The sequence below is a fragment of the Bos indicus genome, chromosome 22 (genome assembly GCF_029378745.1).
Source record: "Bos indicus isolate NIAB-ARS_2022 breed Sahiwal x Tharparkar chromosome 22, NIAB-ARS_B.indTharparkar_mat_pri_1.0, whole genome shotgun sequence".
In the NCBI taxonomy this organism is placed as follows: Eukaryota; Metazoa; Chordata; class Mammalia; order Artiodactyla; family Bovidae; genus Bos; species Bos indicus.
In genome coordinates this window covers 17,470,241-17,486,239 of record NC_091781.1, presented here as the reverse complement: position 1 = coordinate 17,486,239, position 15,999 = coordinate 17,470,241, and the positions used below count along the sequence as shown (strand labels likewise).

Genomic DNA, 15,999 nt, shown 5'->3' with positions numbered 1-15,999 from the left:
ACTTTTAGTCTTGAGGGAACCTGTGACAATGGGTGATTAGTAGAAAAGCTTACTGAATCATGACAGGTAGAGTATGAAAAATAACCACTCATAAAATAAATTATCATTATTGGAAGTACTCTCCACCTACTTCTTAGATAAAGAATGACATCAGTGATAACTGTATGTGACAAAGAAACAAGAAAAAAAGAGAATGGAAGTAAAGACCAGTTTTTCAGCTAAGTAGGGCTCACGCAATTCATTTAAAAAGTCATCTTTCTTCCCTAAAATGACATAATTAAAATCTACAGAGTAGACTTCCATGTCTGTCCAAGAGAAAGTAACCAATATTCAAAGTCACTCTCCTTCTACCAAACAACTAAAATACTGGGGGGAAATATGAAAAAAACTCTCTACTTTCAGACTTTGGACAACTATAGAAATGAGAGAAGTTCTACCACAGCCCAAGATACCTGCCCATAGGCAATTTCTTGACCATAGCACAGGAAGGAAAGCCAAAGGCCCATCAGTCTTGCTAGCTGAGAAAACAAAGATCAGAGTTCAGGGCAATCCACGCAGCTATAATTCACACAGCAGAGTACCAAAAAGAAAGAAGCTACATATATGTAAAGACCTCCAGAAACATGCCTACATATCTACTCAATTCTATGTCTGAACTTAAATCTGCACATATACAGGGATCCATGAGGCCAGATAAAGATCAACTTCCAGGGAAAGAACCATAACTGGAGCGGTAACAAAGGGCCAAGAGTTCATAAAATTTCTAGCAGCTGGTTTGCAGAAACCTCATTAAACACTTGAGCGTTGAGTAGATACCCCAGAGCATCATACCTTAGTGTGAGAGTAGATTAGCCAGAGCGAGTGGATGATGTCAGAAAGACGGCAGAACAGGAAGCCAGCCACTGTTTTCCCCATGGTAACACAAATCAACAAGACAGAAACCAACTCCCTTTGTGAGAAATATGGATACCAGTTCAGATGCTCACATACCCCAAGACAAGCACAAAATCAGCCACATCAAAGCTGGTAGGAAATATGTGGCCCTCACTTGCCAGAGTTCCTATCCTTGGCTCAGCACCAAAAAATGAGAGGGAGACTCACAACTCCCAGCTTTTCCCAGGGGAAGGAGAGAGAGAGAAGACTGAATCACAGATGAAATGTTCAGACTTCTCATGGGGCTGCCCCAGGAACTGGTTTCCACCATGCCTGAATCAAAGCACTGATAAGAAAAAGAACCAGGTCAGAGTCACTGAGAATAAAGGTTTGGATGAGGACTCAATCATTCACCATTACTCCTCCCCTGGGAGTAAAAAGGAAGAATTCCCAGCTCTCAGCTTCTCTTTAGGGAAGAACATGCATCCAACATTCCCACTTTACAGCAGGCTGCCTAAGAGACTTGTTTCTATCTCACCCAACCCATAGCACTGAACAGACTTACTCCAGAAGGTAGAATATGAAAGAGACTAAGGAGAAGAGAAAAGAGCAGGGCCGCTGCTCCAGAGGACCCACAGTACAGATGGAGGCTCATACAGCTCAGTGGCTTCTCCTTTGGAATCAAAGAGAAGAGAGAAAGATATGACCAGTATCTCAGCTTCTCCAGAGACTGCCTGAGGGACTGCTTCTACTTTGCCTGACTCAGAGTGCTGATGGATGCCTGGGGGCCACCAGGAACAAAAGACAGCTGAGCAGTTTGCTGCAGTTCCAGAGGCTGTGCAGTACCACAGATATAAGAAGAAGCAAAAGATGATATACTGAAGACAACACCATTAAGATGTTCAGTTCAGTTCAGTCGCTCAGTCGTGTCCGACTCTGTGACCCCATAAATTGTATATTAATTATCCTCAAATGGATCTCTAGATTTAGTGCAATCAGGAAATGGCAACTCACTCCAGTACTCTTGCTTGGAAAGTCCCATGGACAGAGGAGCCTGGTAGGCTACAGTCCACAGGGTCACAAAAGGTCGGACACAACTGAGCAACTTTACTTCACAGTAAACATCCCAGCAGGCTTTTTTTGGAAAGAAACTGACAATCTGATTCTAAAATTTATATGAAAATGCATACAAAATGCAAAGATCCTAAAAGAACCAAAACAATGTTGATAAAGAAAAACAAAGTTGGAGTAGCAACAATACCTGACTTGAAGACTTACTAAAAAGGCTACAATAATTAAGACAGTGTAATTCTGGCACAAGGATATAGACATAAAGAACAATAGAACAGAGGAGAACCCAGAAACAGACCCACATGTAAATTCCCTGGGGCCATATTGACTGACATGGAAAGAACTCTATCTAGTGACAGAAATGTTCAAGCTTAACCATAATTGTTATATGGTATAAACATTTGTTGAAACTCACTTGTACACTTTACTGCACACTTGAAATAGATGCCTTTCATTACATGTAAATTATATCTGAATCAAGAAGATTTTAATACAGATTTAGAAACAATCCCCAAAACTTATGTTGGTTCCTAATATGAATCCACCCTAGAAGGAAACTAAGACTTATTAAGGCCCTATAATGTGCCAAACCTTGGACTCGCTACATCTGACTCTCCCAACCATCTCCTAAGGCAGAAACTACTCTCTGGAGTTTCACATTTGAAGAAATGACGGGCATTTGCAAATTCACCCACCTAGTTTAAGTGAAGAGCTAGTCAAGCTTAGCTTATCTCTCATGCTCATGTTGCTACCATACGTCTTCTTTATGGAAACTTTTCCACCAAAGCTACTGCTGCTGCTGCTGCTACTACTACCCATTAAAGCCATTTTTAAGCCTAAATTTTTTTTAACTTTCCAACACAAACCAACTCAAAGATAGAGAATAAGAAAGATCATAAGCCTGCTGCTGCTACTGCTAAGTCGCTTCAGTTGTGTCCGACTCTGTGTGACCCCATAGACGGCAGCCCACCAGGCTTCCCCGTCCCTGGGATTCTCCAGGCAAGAACACTGGAGCGGGTTGCCATTTCCTTCTCCAATGAATGCAAGTGAAAAGTGAAAGTGCAGTCGCTCAGTCATGTTGGACTCTAGCGACTCTATGGACTGCAGCCTACCAGGCTCCTCCGTTCATGGGATTTTCCAGGCAAGAGTACTGGAGTAGGGTGCCATTGCCTAGATAAGCCATAAACTGGACACCCAGATACTGAACAGGACAGGTGCACCCCTATGTACTAAATACATCAAACTGTAGTATAAAAGATGCATACATACTAGACTCACAAAGAGAAGTACAGACACATTTCAATACCTGAGTCTTTCCACCATCACAAAGCAAGTTAAGTGATAAAACTGTCTGTAATACTCTTCAGTGGGAAAACTCATCCACCAGGGTTTTTAAACTTTAAAATTATACACCAAGGACTAGTTGGTTGAACCACCTATCTCTTACTCTGTCAAAAACAAAAATTATGAAATTTAAAATCTAAAAAGTGCTGGACAAATAACCATATATAGTGATCAAAATCTTCATTCCCATAAATGTTATAAAAGGCATAAAAGTATCCAAGACGGAGATAGTGGAAAGACCTTCCAAAAACTTCAAGACAGAGAGGTTAAAAGTGTACTTAAATAATAAATATGTGTACTTATCTTTGGTGTCAAATTAACACTACTTTATGTAAAAATCACATTTTTCTAACTCAGAGAAACAATACATACTTACAGTTATGTGAACACTGAGGAATCATCATTGCAATGTTGAAATATTCAAAGCAAATTCCACACCGCAGCAAATCATCTACTTTCTGAAATACAAAAATACATATATACCTATCAGAAAGCCACCAAGATTGGAACATCTGCCATTTGGAACATCTGCCACAGAATTCTTTCTCCATCCCCTAAAAAAACAAGTTAATAATACTTCTGTGTCATATATATAAATTTAAAAGTTAAGTCCACGTAAACTGCAAGGTAGAGAAAAACCTCCTCCATATGACTTATTCAGATTCCCACTCCATATTGCCAGCCCTTTACAAAAAAGAGGCCTACTCTATTCTTATTCCACTTGCCATGTGTTTCCAGCTTCTATCCCAAGCCTTCTCCTCTTCAGACCCCACTCCCCGGCCTACAGTCACTGCTGGGTGAAAGGTCCCAAAATCAGGGAATACCACAGACAAACATCAGAAAGTATCCAATTAAAACCCTTGCTTCACAAATGCGTCCACGTGCATCCAGAGCAGGCTACTGCACGGTGCACATGAGTCAATCAGGACTAAACTTCCAGTTTCCCTGCTGCCTGTCAGCCCAGTGCCTTCTGCGTGGTACCACACGGTGGAGTCTTACCTGCTCCACCACCAGGCAAGTCGTTGTTTCACATACTTTTTGAAACATGTGAGTGTCTGACCTAAATTTAAAAGTTGTTGTTAGTTGCTAATTCATGTCCAATTCTTTGTGACCCCATGAACTGTAGCCCGCCAGGCTCCTCTGTCCATGGGATTTCCCAGACAAGAATACTGGAGTGGGTTGCCATTTCCTTCTCCAAGGGATCTTCCAGACCCAAGGATCGAACCCACTTCTCCTGCTTGGCAGGTGGATTCTTTACCACCTGGAAAGCCCAAATTTAAAAGTACAGACAAAAAGATTAATTTGAGAACAAATATACAATAATAATACATAACAACAGAACTATGTAGTTTAATAGTCTTAGGAGGTCTATAGCATCCGTATGCCAATTTTACAGATAAAGCCTATAGAGATTACAAATGGAGTCAAATCCAAGAAGTTGACTCCATGGTGATTCCAAATTTTAAATACATATACACATTGTGAGTGTGTGTGTGTATAAGCAGACGTGAGAAGAACTGAAGGACGATAAGAGAAAACATTAAACAGTGGTTCTCTCTGGATAGTAGGATGCTACATAACTTTCATTTTCTCCTTTATCCTACCCTAAATTTTAATTTGTTCTACTATCTACAAACAAACATCTATAATCTGTCAAAAACAAATTCCTGGAACAATAAACTCAGAGAAATAAACATTCAAATGCCCAAATCTACAATTATTTTGGGTGGTAATCTAGATGCAAAAAGCTAGAGGACTGTGCTGAAAATCAGTTAAGAGCAGAGGCAGAACCAGAAGCCAAAGACCTGGCACCTGGTCTATTTGCTTCCTTCACTATTGCCATCCTCTCCTAGAGGAGTGGTTCTGCCAGATGTGCTGAGCAAGATCCGTGGAAGGTGACACCACATCCGATGAGCTATAACATTCCTGTACAAATGTCCAGTTCAGTGGATGCCCTAAGATTTCCTCAACTTAGAGAAAGTAGAAGCGGGAAGTACAGACTAGGTGAGAAGACTGAATCATTCGAGCAATGGTTCTTAAGTTTTCTGGATCACGGATCCCTTTGAAAAATAAATGAAAATTATGAATTCTCTTCTTTAAAAAAAAAATACATACAGAAAACAATATATCAATAATTCCAAACACCAAAGTTTTTCCATGAATCCTCAGTTAGGAATTATGGATTTGGGGTTTGATTTCTATTAATTATAAGAAAGAACTCCAAATAGAGCTACTTCAGGAAACACCTAATTCTTTGTCCCTGGAATAACAACCCACTCCAGTATTCTTGCCTGGGAAATCCCATGGACAGAGGAGCCTGACTGGCTATAGCTCATGGGGTCACAAAAGAGTCACATACGAATTAGCGACTAAACAACAAAAAAACCTTCAATCAATAAGCAAATAATTTTTGAGCGTCCACGACGTGCCAGGCATTGTGTTAGGCACCAGGAATAAACCAAACAGGATCCCCACCCACATACATCAACTCATTTAACCAATTATATGAACTATTTCTGTCTCCAGTTTATAGTTGAAGAAATTCAGGCTCAGCGAAGTTAAGTAACTGAATCAAGGTCACACAGTTAAATAGGAGGCAGAGACTAGTTAAACACACAACCACTGGAACTCAATATATGCTTTTCTCCACTGTACATTGGTGCCAAGGCCACCACAAACGCAGAACCACAGCTTTCCAAAATCCTTCCACGATGTCAGCTTTTCACTATGGGGTGATCTCAAGTCACCAGGCACTTCAGATGACACTGATGACAGCAGATATTCACCTCTTTCAAGTCCTTTCACTTTATCCTCAAACTCATCTTATGAGTGAGTGGGGCAGATACCATAATTCCTAGTTAAAACGGAGCAACAGAAGGAGAACGTGATTCTGCTCAGTCACACACTGAAATAATCACAGAATAAGGAGAAAAACCAGGCAACTGATTCTTAGCTAGTACAGCACAGTGTATTCGCTCTCGATCAAACACTGTAGGAATCCAGGCCTCACCACTATTGTCCATGGAGCAAAAATCAATGTTATTTAATAGTAAAAGACTTCAATAAAATGAAAGGCTGGTCTAAGCGAGTCTAAGCGAGAATCCAGATGTGTTTGAGAGAGAAAGAGATGTATAAGAGTTAAGAGTTAGAACACAGTTAGGGAGGACTGAACGTAAATTAGCACTAGGCTTCTTGAGCGTAATTAAAAGAAATGAAAGGAAATGTAAAGGAGGCCACCTGCTTTGCTAGGTGATTAAATAAATGTTTTTTGAAGCAAGATCCACCCAAACTCTGTCGGGTGTCACTGTGGGAGATTCTCCACTAAAGTACTGGGAGAGTTTACATAATACTTGACACGCCGTGAGCCCTGAGAAAAGATTAGGTGTCACTGTCATTTCCACAGTTTGGAGTAATGTTTCTCTCAGGATCATTGTTGTTGTGACTGAACCGCAGAGTATCTCGTTCAATACGACGGCCAATCTCGGCTCACCATCAGTGACCGAGGCCTGTTCCCGGCACTTGCCAGAGGAGGAAACAGGCCCAGCGTCACGCGAGGGCAAGCAGCGGGGCAGAGCCGAGTATCCTGGCCCAGCTGGCCGCTGGCGCCCGGTTTTTTCTCCTCCTCAAGGTGGGGCTGGCCTCTCGCGGTCGCCCAGACGGCCCCGACCTCCCCAAGGCACTCACCTTCATGACCGCCAGGGCCGGAGGCCACCGGGGCTCGGCCAGGGAGTCCATGGTCTCCTCTAAAGAAACTGAGGGGGGTCCGCTACCCGTTGGACTCCCGCTCTCCTCAGCCACTCGAAATTCCCCGCGCTACCGAGCTACGTCATCAGTCCGCGACGCGCCTGACGCGTTTGCAGAGCATGCTGGGAGTTGCAGTACGTGGGCGGAGAGCAGCCAAAGATCTTATTGCTCAAGCGCCAGGCTCCCACAACGGCTGTGTGCGCACCTGTGTGGTTAAAAAGCCCGCAGGCGGGTTTTGCAGTGCACCTTACTAAATGAATGTCTGTTGAATTTTAGAAAAAGACAGCCTAGAATCAAACCTCATCCAGGCCTTGCCAAACCTTTCCAAGTCTAGGCTCATGCCTCCTCCTTTCGGTCGCCCTCTCTGATTGCCGTAAAGATCTGTCCTGCTCAGAGCCGGGGTTTTCACATCCATTTCTCCATCTCACTCCATCACAACATTGCGAGGTAAGTATTATCAGTATTAGTTTACGCAGGAGAAAGCTTCGGCTCAGAAAAAGTGAATAGAGTTTCTTTGAGTTACACAATGTCTTTGACCAGGCTACAAAAGAGCCTCTGGACTTAAAATAGGAGTTCTTTTCTCTCGTAGGATGGTTAACCTAATTTAACATCTTAACTTTGGAGCATAGCCTTCCAAATATTTCCTGTGCAGAAACGCAGATACAGGATTTTTCCCACAAATATTATTAAATGCACACCTCTGTCAACTTGAATTTTTCTGTTTACTTACAGACATCCTGAGACTTCTCCATGTTAATACATGTAGATATACCTCATTCCTTTTACTAACTATGTAGTCCGTAATGCAGATGTAGACAATTTATTTACCTATGCCCATCTGACAACCATTTAGGTTGTTGCCAGTTTTTCATTTTTACAAACAGTTGCAATGAACACATTATCTATATAAATCTTAGCATACCTGAACCAGAATATCTGTGGATAATTTCCTGTAAATGGAACTACTGAGTCAATTTGTGTGCTCTTTTGACACCACAATAGCGAGCACCGTATGACTTTCCAAAAAGGCTGAACCAATACATTTATACTCTCACCAAGTGAGTGTGAGTGCTTGTTATCCAAACATGAAGCACCGACCAGCACATCACCCAGACTGTCTGCTCAACTCAGCACTCATAGATAGGCTGCCTGATGTGTGCCTCTCACATGAGGTCTCATGGGCAGCAAGTCAGCATAGTTATATTATATTGCTCAGGAAGACCCCTGTGGCTTTCCACTGCCACCACATGTGGTCCATGCATCCATTCCTGCAATCATTTTTTGAAGTGTTTACCATTGGCCAGTCACAGCTTCCCTCTGAAGTAGGCAGAAGTGAGGCTGCCATTGGCATTTTAAAGACAAAGACACTGAGGCTCAGACAGGTTAAGGCTTCACTACTCTGGACCCTCTTCATAAGAAACTCTGACCAGAGTTTGTACTTAATTGAGCCAGAGATGTACTTGATTTTTCCCAGTCTATGCCCAAAGACTCACTGGGCAGTAATGATATTAACAGCATTTGGACAGAGGACTTTAATATCCTTTATAATAATAGCTGATACTTATGGGGCCCTTGTATACAAAGCACTGTCCTAGATGTTTTTACACATATTGACTTATTTCAGACTCACTCCAATCAAATGAGGAAAGGGAAATACACAGATTAACTGACTTAGGGAATTCTGCTAGTAAGTGGTGGAGAAGGCAATGGCACCCCACTCCAGTACTCTTGCCTGGCAAACCCCATGGACAAAGGAGCCTGGTGGGCTGCAGTCCATGGTGTCGCTAAGAGTCGGACACGACTCAGCGACTTTGCTTTCACTTTTCACTTTCATGCACTGGAGAAAGAAATGGCAACCCACTCCAGTGTTCTTGCCTGGAGAATCCCAGGGATGGAGGAGCCTGATGGGCTGCCGTCTATGGAGTCGCACAGAGTCAGACACGACTGAAGCAACTTAGCAGCAGCACTTGGAAGTGGAAGAGGAAGGACTTAACTTGGCCAGTCTAGCTTAAGAGTCTATATTAACCAGCACAGAATATTCTCATAAGGCCCTCATCATGAGAATTATTCCCCTTTTATAGATATAGGAACTGAGCCTCAGAGAGACAAAAGGACTCATTCAAGATCACACAGCTCATCAGCAGCAAAGTCCAGCCTTGAATCTAGATCTTTTAGTACTAAAGCAGAAGGGATCACCCATTGACACTTTATGGAGGAATAACTGAGCAGACAAGGCCTCAGGGCAGAGATCTAAGAAACCCAGGATGCTGGACCTAGTGGGGCTCCAAAAGGAAGGTGGAGAGTGGCAGGTTAGGGGGTGCAGTGGGTTTGTGTCAGCCAATCAGAAAAGGGAATGTAAATGAACTCGAGGATGCACTGGATACATTGGATCCAGGCTTCTTTGGATGCACTGCCTAGTTCTAGATGCAGGGAGAGAGGATAGGCTTGGCAAGATAAAGAAAATGAGACCAAGAGCAGATCCCAAGTCTGAGTGCACCAGTAATTGTTCCTTTATGGGACTAGTTGGTGGAGAAGGCAATGGCACCCCACTCCAGTACTCTTGTCTGGAAAATCCCATGGACAGAGGAGCCTGGTAGGCTGCAGTCCATGGGGTCTAGAAGAGTCAGACACAACTGAGCGACTTCACTTTAACTTTTCACTTTCATGCATTGGAGAAGGAAATGGCAACCCACTCCAGTGTTCTTGCCTGGAGAATCCCAGGGACGAGGGAGCCTGGTGGGCTGCCGTCTATGGGGTCACATAGAGTCGGACACAACTGAAGCGACTTAGCAGCAGCAGCAGCAGGGACTAGTTGGTTACACAGTTTAAGGTAGCAAAGTGCTGAGCAGGTGAGAAAAGGATAGAGAGGAGATGAGAAAAGAGAAAGGAATGGGGAAGGAAGGGGAGAGAGAAGACAGAGAAAGAAATGCACGTTTCCCATTCAACTGGGCTTCCCTGGTGGCTCAGATGGTAAAGAAAGTGCCTGCCATCCTGGAGGCCCAGCTTCAATCCCTGGGTGGGGAAGATCCTCTGGAGAAGGGAATGGCTACCCACTCCAGTATTCTTGCCTGGAGAATCCCCTGGACAGAGGAGCCTGGCAGGCTACAGTCCATGGGGTCGCAAAGAGTCAGACTCTTCATTCAACTATCAAGACAGATTTAAAAGCAGGCATCACTTGTTGAACCCTGGGGTCCAAATCCACCGCACAGCTCTGAAGAGCCTCCAGGGCGGCACCCAATGCCATTCATCTCTGAGTTCCTGTCACCAGCTGCTTGGTGAGACTGAATGACTGAGTGAATCACCGGAATAAGCCCACATTCCCATAAATCTCCTCCCTGGCTGAGCAGTTCCCTTCCCACCCTCTTCAACAGCACCAGCTCAAGCCCACCTCTGAGCCCAGGGAAGGAAAGTCCACATGAGGGCACAAGCAGGTTCTGAAAGCCACTTTGAGCTCAGAAAAAAAAAAAGCATCTGTCTTCCCTCCCCCCATAATATTTATCCACCTGTAGGAGTCAATCTCCTATAACAAACTGCTGGTTCCACAGACATTCTCCTTCTGTTAGATCAATAAAGAGATTGTACTTCCTTATTCAGAAGTAAAAACAAAATGTTCTGTACAAAAAACTCAAGTCAGTGCTCAGTAGACTCTCCTATTGTGAGGATCCAGGACAGGGCTGCCAGATTAAGTAGAGAAAGTGAAAGTGGCTCTGTCGTGTCGGACTCTTTGCGACCCTGTGGACTATACAGTCCATGGAATTCTCTAGGCCAGAATACTGGAGTGGGTAGCCTTTCCCTTTTCCAGGAGATCTTCCCAACCCAGGGATCAAACCCAGGTCTCCCACATTGCAGGTGGATTCTTTACCAGCCAAGCCACAGGGAAGCCCAAGAATACTGGGGTGGGTAACCTATCCCTTCTGCAGCAGATCTTCCCGACCCAGGAATTGAACCGAGGTCTCCTGCATTGCAGGCAGGTTCTTTACCAACTGAGCTATCAGGTCAGGGGAGCCCTTTTAAATATAAGTAGATCCTAAACATGGCATGTGACATACTTAGACTAAAAAATTATTCACTGTGTACCTGAAATTCAAATTTAACTGAGCATCTTATAGTTTTATTTCCCAAATCTGAGAACCTTAATCAGGGGAATATCTTCCAGCTAAATACAGGGCCTGGTCTGGTTATATCTTGAGAGGTCTTGGCCCTCCCTGCACCTTCCTTTTTGGGGTCTCTCTTCATCACACTCCTCTCTGTCCCCCATTCTTCCTCCACGATCCTTGCCATGCCTCGAATGAGGATGTGTGGATCACCTGGCCCGGGGACTCTGGGACACAGACAGTCCCACAGCAGAGCTAGGGACCACTGGAAGGAGGCAGGGTGGGAATCACTCAGGACAGAATTCTCTGTTGACTAAAGGAATAAGATTCAGAGTCACGCAGACCTCAGTTTTCATCCACGCTCTGCCACTGACCAGGTGATCTTGGATGAGTCACTTACCTTTCAGAGCTTCAGTTCCCTCTTTTGTAAGATAAGAATACAATGCCTGTGTCCAAGGGCTTTTAGAATAATTTTGTTTTTTAAATGTTGGGAGGCACCTTCTAAGGTGTCTGACACATAGTGAGTGGCTGGTTATGGCAGTACAAGTAATAGTAATAAATATGATTATTATTATCATTAATACCCATTGTTAACCAGAGAGCAGAGCGTTAACAATACTGGCTCTGAAGTCAGACTGCCTGAGTTCATGTCTCAGCCCCACCATTGACTAGTGCCCAGGTTGGGGGTCCCTAAATACTGTCCCCATGAAGAGGAATCAGGGCTTCTTGGAAACGTGGCTCATTTTAGACCTGGGGCAGAGTAAGTGCAAGAGGAGCCCGGGGAAATCTTATTGTGCCCAAATGAGGAAGTTACCCAAAATGAATGGAGCCAGCTTAAAGCTGCCCCTGCTGACGTAAGCCACAGAAAGAATATTGACTGTAACTCACTGGAATGCATTGAGTAAAATCCAGGAATTTATAATGAGTCTCAGCAGAAACAAAGAAAGTCCTCATTTTCTACCAATGGAGGTAGGGATTGTACTGGTTTCTTACTCTTAAAGTTGATAAATAAGGAGAAAGAATTAAGCATTTATTCTTCTCTTCCAGAATGAACTGTATTTTAAGCAAATACTAGCCTTTGTTGATGAGAATTCTAGTTGATCAATACAGAAGAAATAAAATTATAAAATCGTTGTAAGACCATTGGGGTTCTTGGTGGGTGGGATACTTAGGTTCCAAATGATCAGGCCACGGTGACGGGCTGAGAGTGAACCCACCTGAACCTACCAACCCACCTCAACAATCCTGAAATGGGGAACCAAAGAGCACAGAGCCCTTGATGTGACATGATGTGGAGAACACACCTTCCAGGAAGCGTTGCTACATGGAAAGGGTGAAACTGAACCTAATCAAAAATTGAAACCTAGCTCTCAAGTTACAAGACTGAATTAGATGAACGATTTAGGGAACACCCAACTGCTCCCTACTGCGTCTCTCTTCCCCTGAGTTTCCTTCACTAGACACATATGACACTTCACTTTGTACACTTCTGGTCACCAAATGTGTGGTTTTTCCTCACAATAAGCAATCCTCTACAACCCCTGTGGAGTGTCCTACAAGTAGACAGAGTTCCGGCACTGTCTACCCAGAGATGATGTCAGATCCTGCGGATTCAGTTCTCCCAAGACTCCCTCCCTTCAGATGCCAATCAGAAGCTCAAGTGATCATCACCAGGGCTCTGACCAATAGCCTTAAATCAGAGACCATGGATCCCACCTGCTATTTTACAAATGGCCACATGATGGCAGTAGGGTATTGGGCTGGATGTGGGCCCCAGCTTTGAGAAGGAGATGCAGAGGAGAAATCACCCCATGCATTCCACATGTATTTATGATCCTTGTATTTAATCGAGCGTCCACTAAGGGGCCTGTGCTGGGCCTCTAAGCGTCAAGCGTCACATTCAGCCCTGATCCTGCCATCCTGCAGCCCCTTGTCTAAGTCGTGTCTGTGTATCTGGGGGCCACCAGGAGTCTCGAAGGGTTGGTACGGACATGGGTGTCTATGTGTTTGACATTGCTGAAGTGGATACCTAGGCTGGGCATATTGGAAACAAGATCGTTTATATGGGGGCCTGGATGGGGGTCCAGGCGGTAGCCAGCCACCTCTGTTGTTGTGAGTTGGCGTCTTCCTCGGGTACTCAAGTTTACCATTTATTGACTCTGTGCTCTGCAGAAAGTAACTACTTCTCTGAACCTGATGGGGCTCAATAATAGTTAATACCCTATAGTTTCTCTGTGGGAGGAGAATGAGATCGTCCATGTGAGTTGCTTAGAATGGTGCGTGGCACACAGTAAGTGCTCAGTACAGATGATTTATAAACATGTATGTTCTCATTTGGGGCTGTGCACTAGAAGCAGTCAGTCAGCTTACACAAAGGCCCAAGGCCCATTGTGGAGAAGGACAAATTTGGCTTTGGGCCTGGGGCACTGGAATTAGGACTCTCCAGAAGGAAAGGTCATCTTTATAGCAGCTACATGTATTGAGAGTTTTCTCTGTGCCAGGCACTGTCCCAAGCACATCTTATGTACTAACTTACCTACTTCTCACAACAAGCCTCCGCAGTGGGTACTGGTACTGTCCCTGCTTTAGAGGTGATGAAACTGAGGGGCAGGACTGTAGAGAACTTTCCTGAGGCTTCTTGGCTGGTAAGGAGGGGAGGGCCAGGCGATCTGGCCTTAGAGTCCTCATTCACGTGCATGGGAATGTCTGTACTCTTCTTAGGCTGTGGGTGCTGTGGGAAGGCAAAGCGTTTACCTAGAGATGGGGGGTCAGTGGAGCAGAGCAGATATGGAATCCTGGACTTAAAGCCCCTGCATGTCACCCTCCTCATGTGTCAAATAGAGATGCTAACAGAAATGACCCCTGTGGGTGGTCTTAAGTGTTCAGGGAGGTAGAGTATGTGAAGTATTCTGCACTGTGTCCTGGGAAGAACATCCAGCATATGATCGATGAGTATTAGCTTTATTAAGTTAACCTGGAGGAGTCCAGGCATAAACGCAAAGTTGGAATGTATCTACGTGAGCATTATCAGTTAGCTATTGCTGCGTAACTAATCACCCTACAACTTGGTGACCATTTTTTATTTACCACGGTTTAGAGTATGAGGACAACCCCCAGGATCTCCTGATAGAAAGTGTGGGTGGGGTTGACACGCCCTGGACATTGGGGCTTGCTTACCTCTAGCTGCTTCAGGGATGACCTGCAGGGTAATTCTGACTAAGGCGAATTAAACGTAAGGCTTTCCTTGTGTTGAAGACAAGGAGGTGCAGGCAGGGGGAGCTTCTGTAGCCATCGGGCAATCGAGATATCAGAGAGTCCCTGGACTCTGTTTAAGCTAACAAGCTGCTGCTGCTACTGCTGCTAAGTCGCTTCAGTCGTGTCCGACTCTGTGCGACCCCATAGACGGCAGCCCACCAGGCTCCCCCGTCCCTGGGATTCTCCAGGAAAGAACACTGGGGTGGGTTGCCATTTCCTTGTCCAGTGCATGAAAGTGAAAAGTAAAAGTGAAGTCACTCAGTCGTGTCCAACTCTAGCGACCCCATGGACTTCAGCCTAGCAGGCTCCTCTGTCCATGGGATTTTCTAGGCAAAAGTACTGGAGTGGGGTGCCATTGCCTTCTCCGAGCTAACAGGCAGAGCTCAGCAAAGCCCACCTGAGAGGAAGGGACTATGGCTAGGAGACAGCACCATGCTCCGAACATCTGTGCCTGGACCTTGTCCTAGCCTGGAGTTCCCAGCAGTATGGGCCAATAAATTCTCTTTCCTTAAGGCTGTTTGGGTTCGATAGTCTGTCATTCACAGAATCCTAAACAGATATGCCCTGAAGTAAGCAGTCCAGTAAAGGGCTGCTTTGTGGCTGGCAAAGCCATCAGGCAGCTAAAACATGCCTTTTCTTTGTGCCTCTGTGGGTCAGAGATGCCGTCATTTTGAACACTGTCATGAGGAGCCAAAGTTAATTTCAGGATTCTGGAGTGATCGTCTTGTGCAATTAGACCGTGAGCAACCTTAGGGTAGGAACTGGGTCTCATTCATCTGTTTCCCCAGCAGCCAGCTTGGGGCAAGGCTCACACAAAGGTGCTTCCCACATCCTTGTTGAATGAACGAGAGGATTCTGCTGTGGGGTTCTCAAGTGAGCATGGTTGCTCTGAGCCAGTAAATAGATTACAGAATGCACCCCAAATCCAGCCCCTCAGCAGGTTTCAACCTGTCAGAGCCTGGAATTAGCTAGAGGCCGCCACGGAGCATTGAGTAGCTATGGGGTTACTGATGGACTCCCTGAGGCTAGCAGAAGATCTTGTTCTCTTCAAAGTCAAGATCAGTCAGAGGGCTCATGGGAAAGGCAAGGCCCTGAGGTCTTCCTGGACTTCTGCCCACAGAGAGCTACCTTAATCATGGGAGCCTGCTGCTAACCCTGCTGTGATGAACTTGCTCCAGGGAAGGCAGGACAATGAACGTATAAGGTTGCAGGGTTAGATGGACTAGGCTTAGATGAGGGCTCCTTCACTTCCTAGCCTGACCTTGGACAAGTTGTTTAGTCTCTCAGAGCCTCCGTTTCTCTTCTGCAGAATGGGGTTTAAGAAGGATTTGTTGTTTAGTCGCTAAATTGTGTCCAACTCTTTGCAACCCTATGGACTGTAGCCCTCCAGGTTTGTCTGTCCATAGGATTTCCCAAGCAAGAATACTAGAGTGGGTTGCCGTTTCCTTCTCCACAGTATCTTTCTGAACCAGGGATCGAACCCTTGTCTCCTGCATCTCCTGCATTATAGGCAGATTCTTTACTGCTGAGCCACCAGGGAAGCCAGTTACTTACCTTCAAGAGCGGTTTTGAGAATTTGATGAGAAAATGCACATAAAGGCTTAACCTAGTGCCTGGG

The 15,999-nt window shown here is 44.8% G+C and overlaps 1 protein-coding gene across 5 annotated transcripts in view; it reads right to left on the bottom strand.

Moving 5' to 3' along the window:
* Nucleotides 1-7,114, bottom strand: part of RAD18 (RAD18 E3 ubiquitin protein ligase) — a 111,702-nt gene extending 104,588 nt beyond the window's left edge. For all 5 annotated transcript variants that reach the window (XM_019985070.2, XM_019985071.2, XM_019985073.2 and 2 more), the window contains exons 1-2: nucleotides 6,973-7,114; nucleotides 3,665-3,746 (exon numbers count right to left, since the gene is read on the bottom strand). In XM_019985070.2, coding sequence (XP_019840629.2) covers nucleotides 3,665-3,746; nucleotides 6,973-7,023 — 133 coding nt within the window. In that variant the 5' untranslated portion in view covers nucleotides 7,024-7,114. The remainder of the gene's footprint in view (nucleotides 1-3,664; nucleotides 3,747-6,972) is intronic.
* Nucleotides 7,115-15,999: the final 8,885 nt, after the last annotated feature.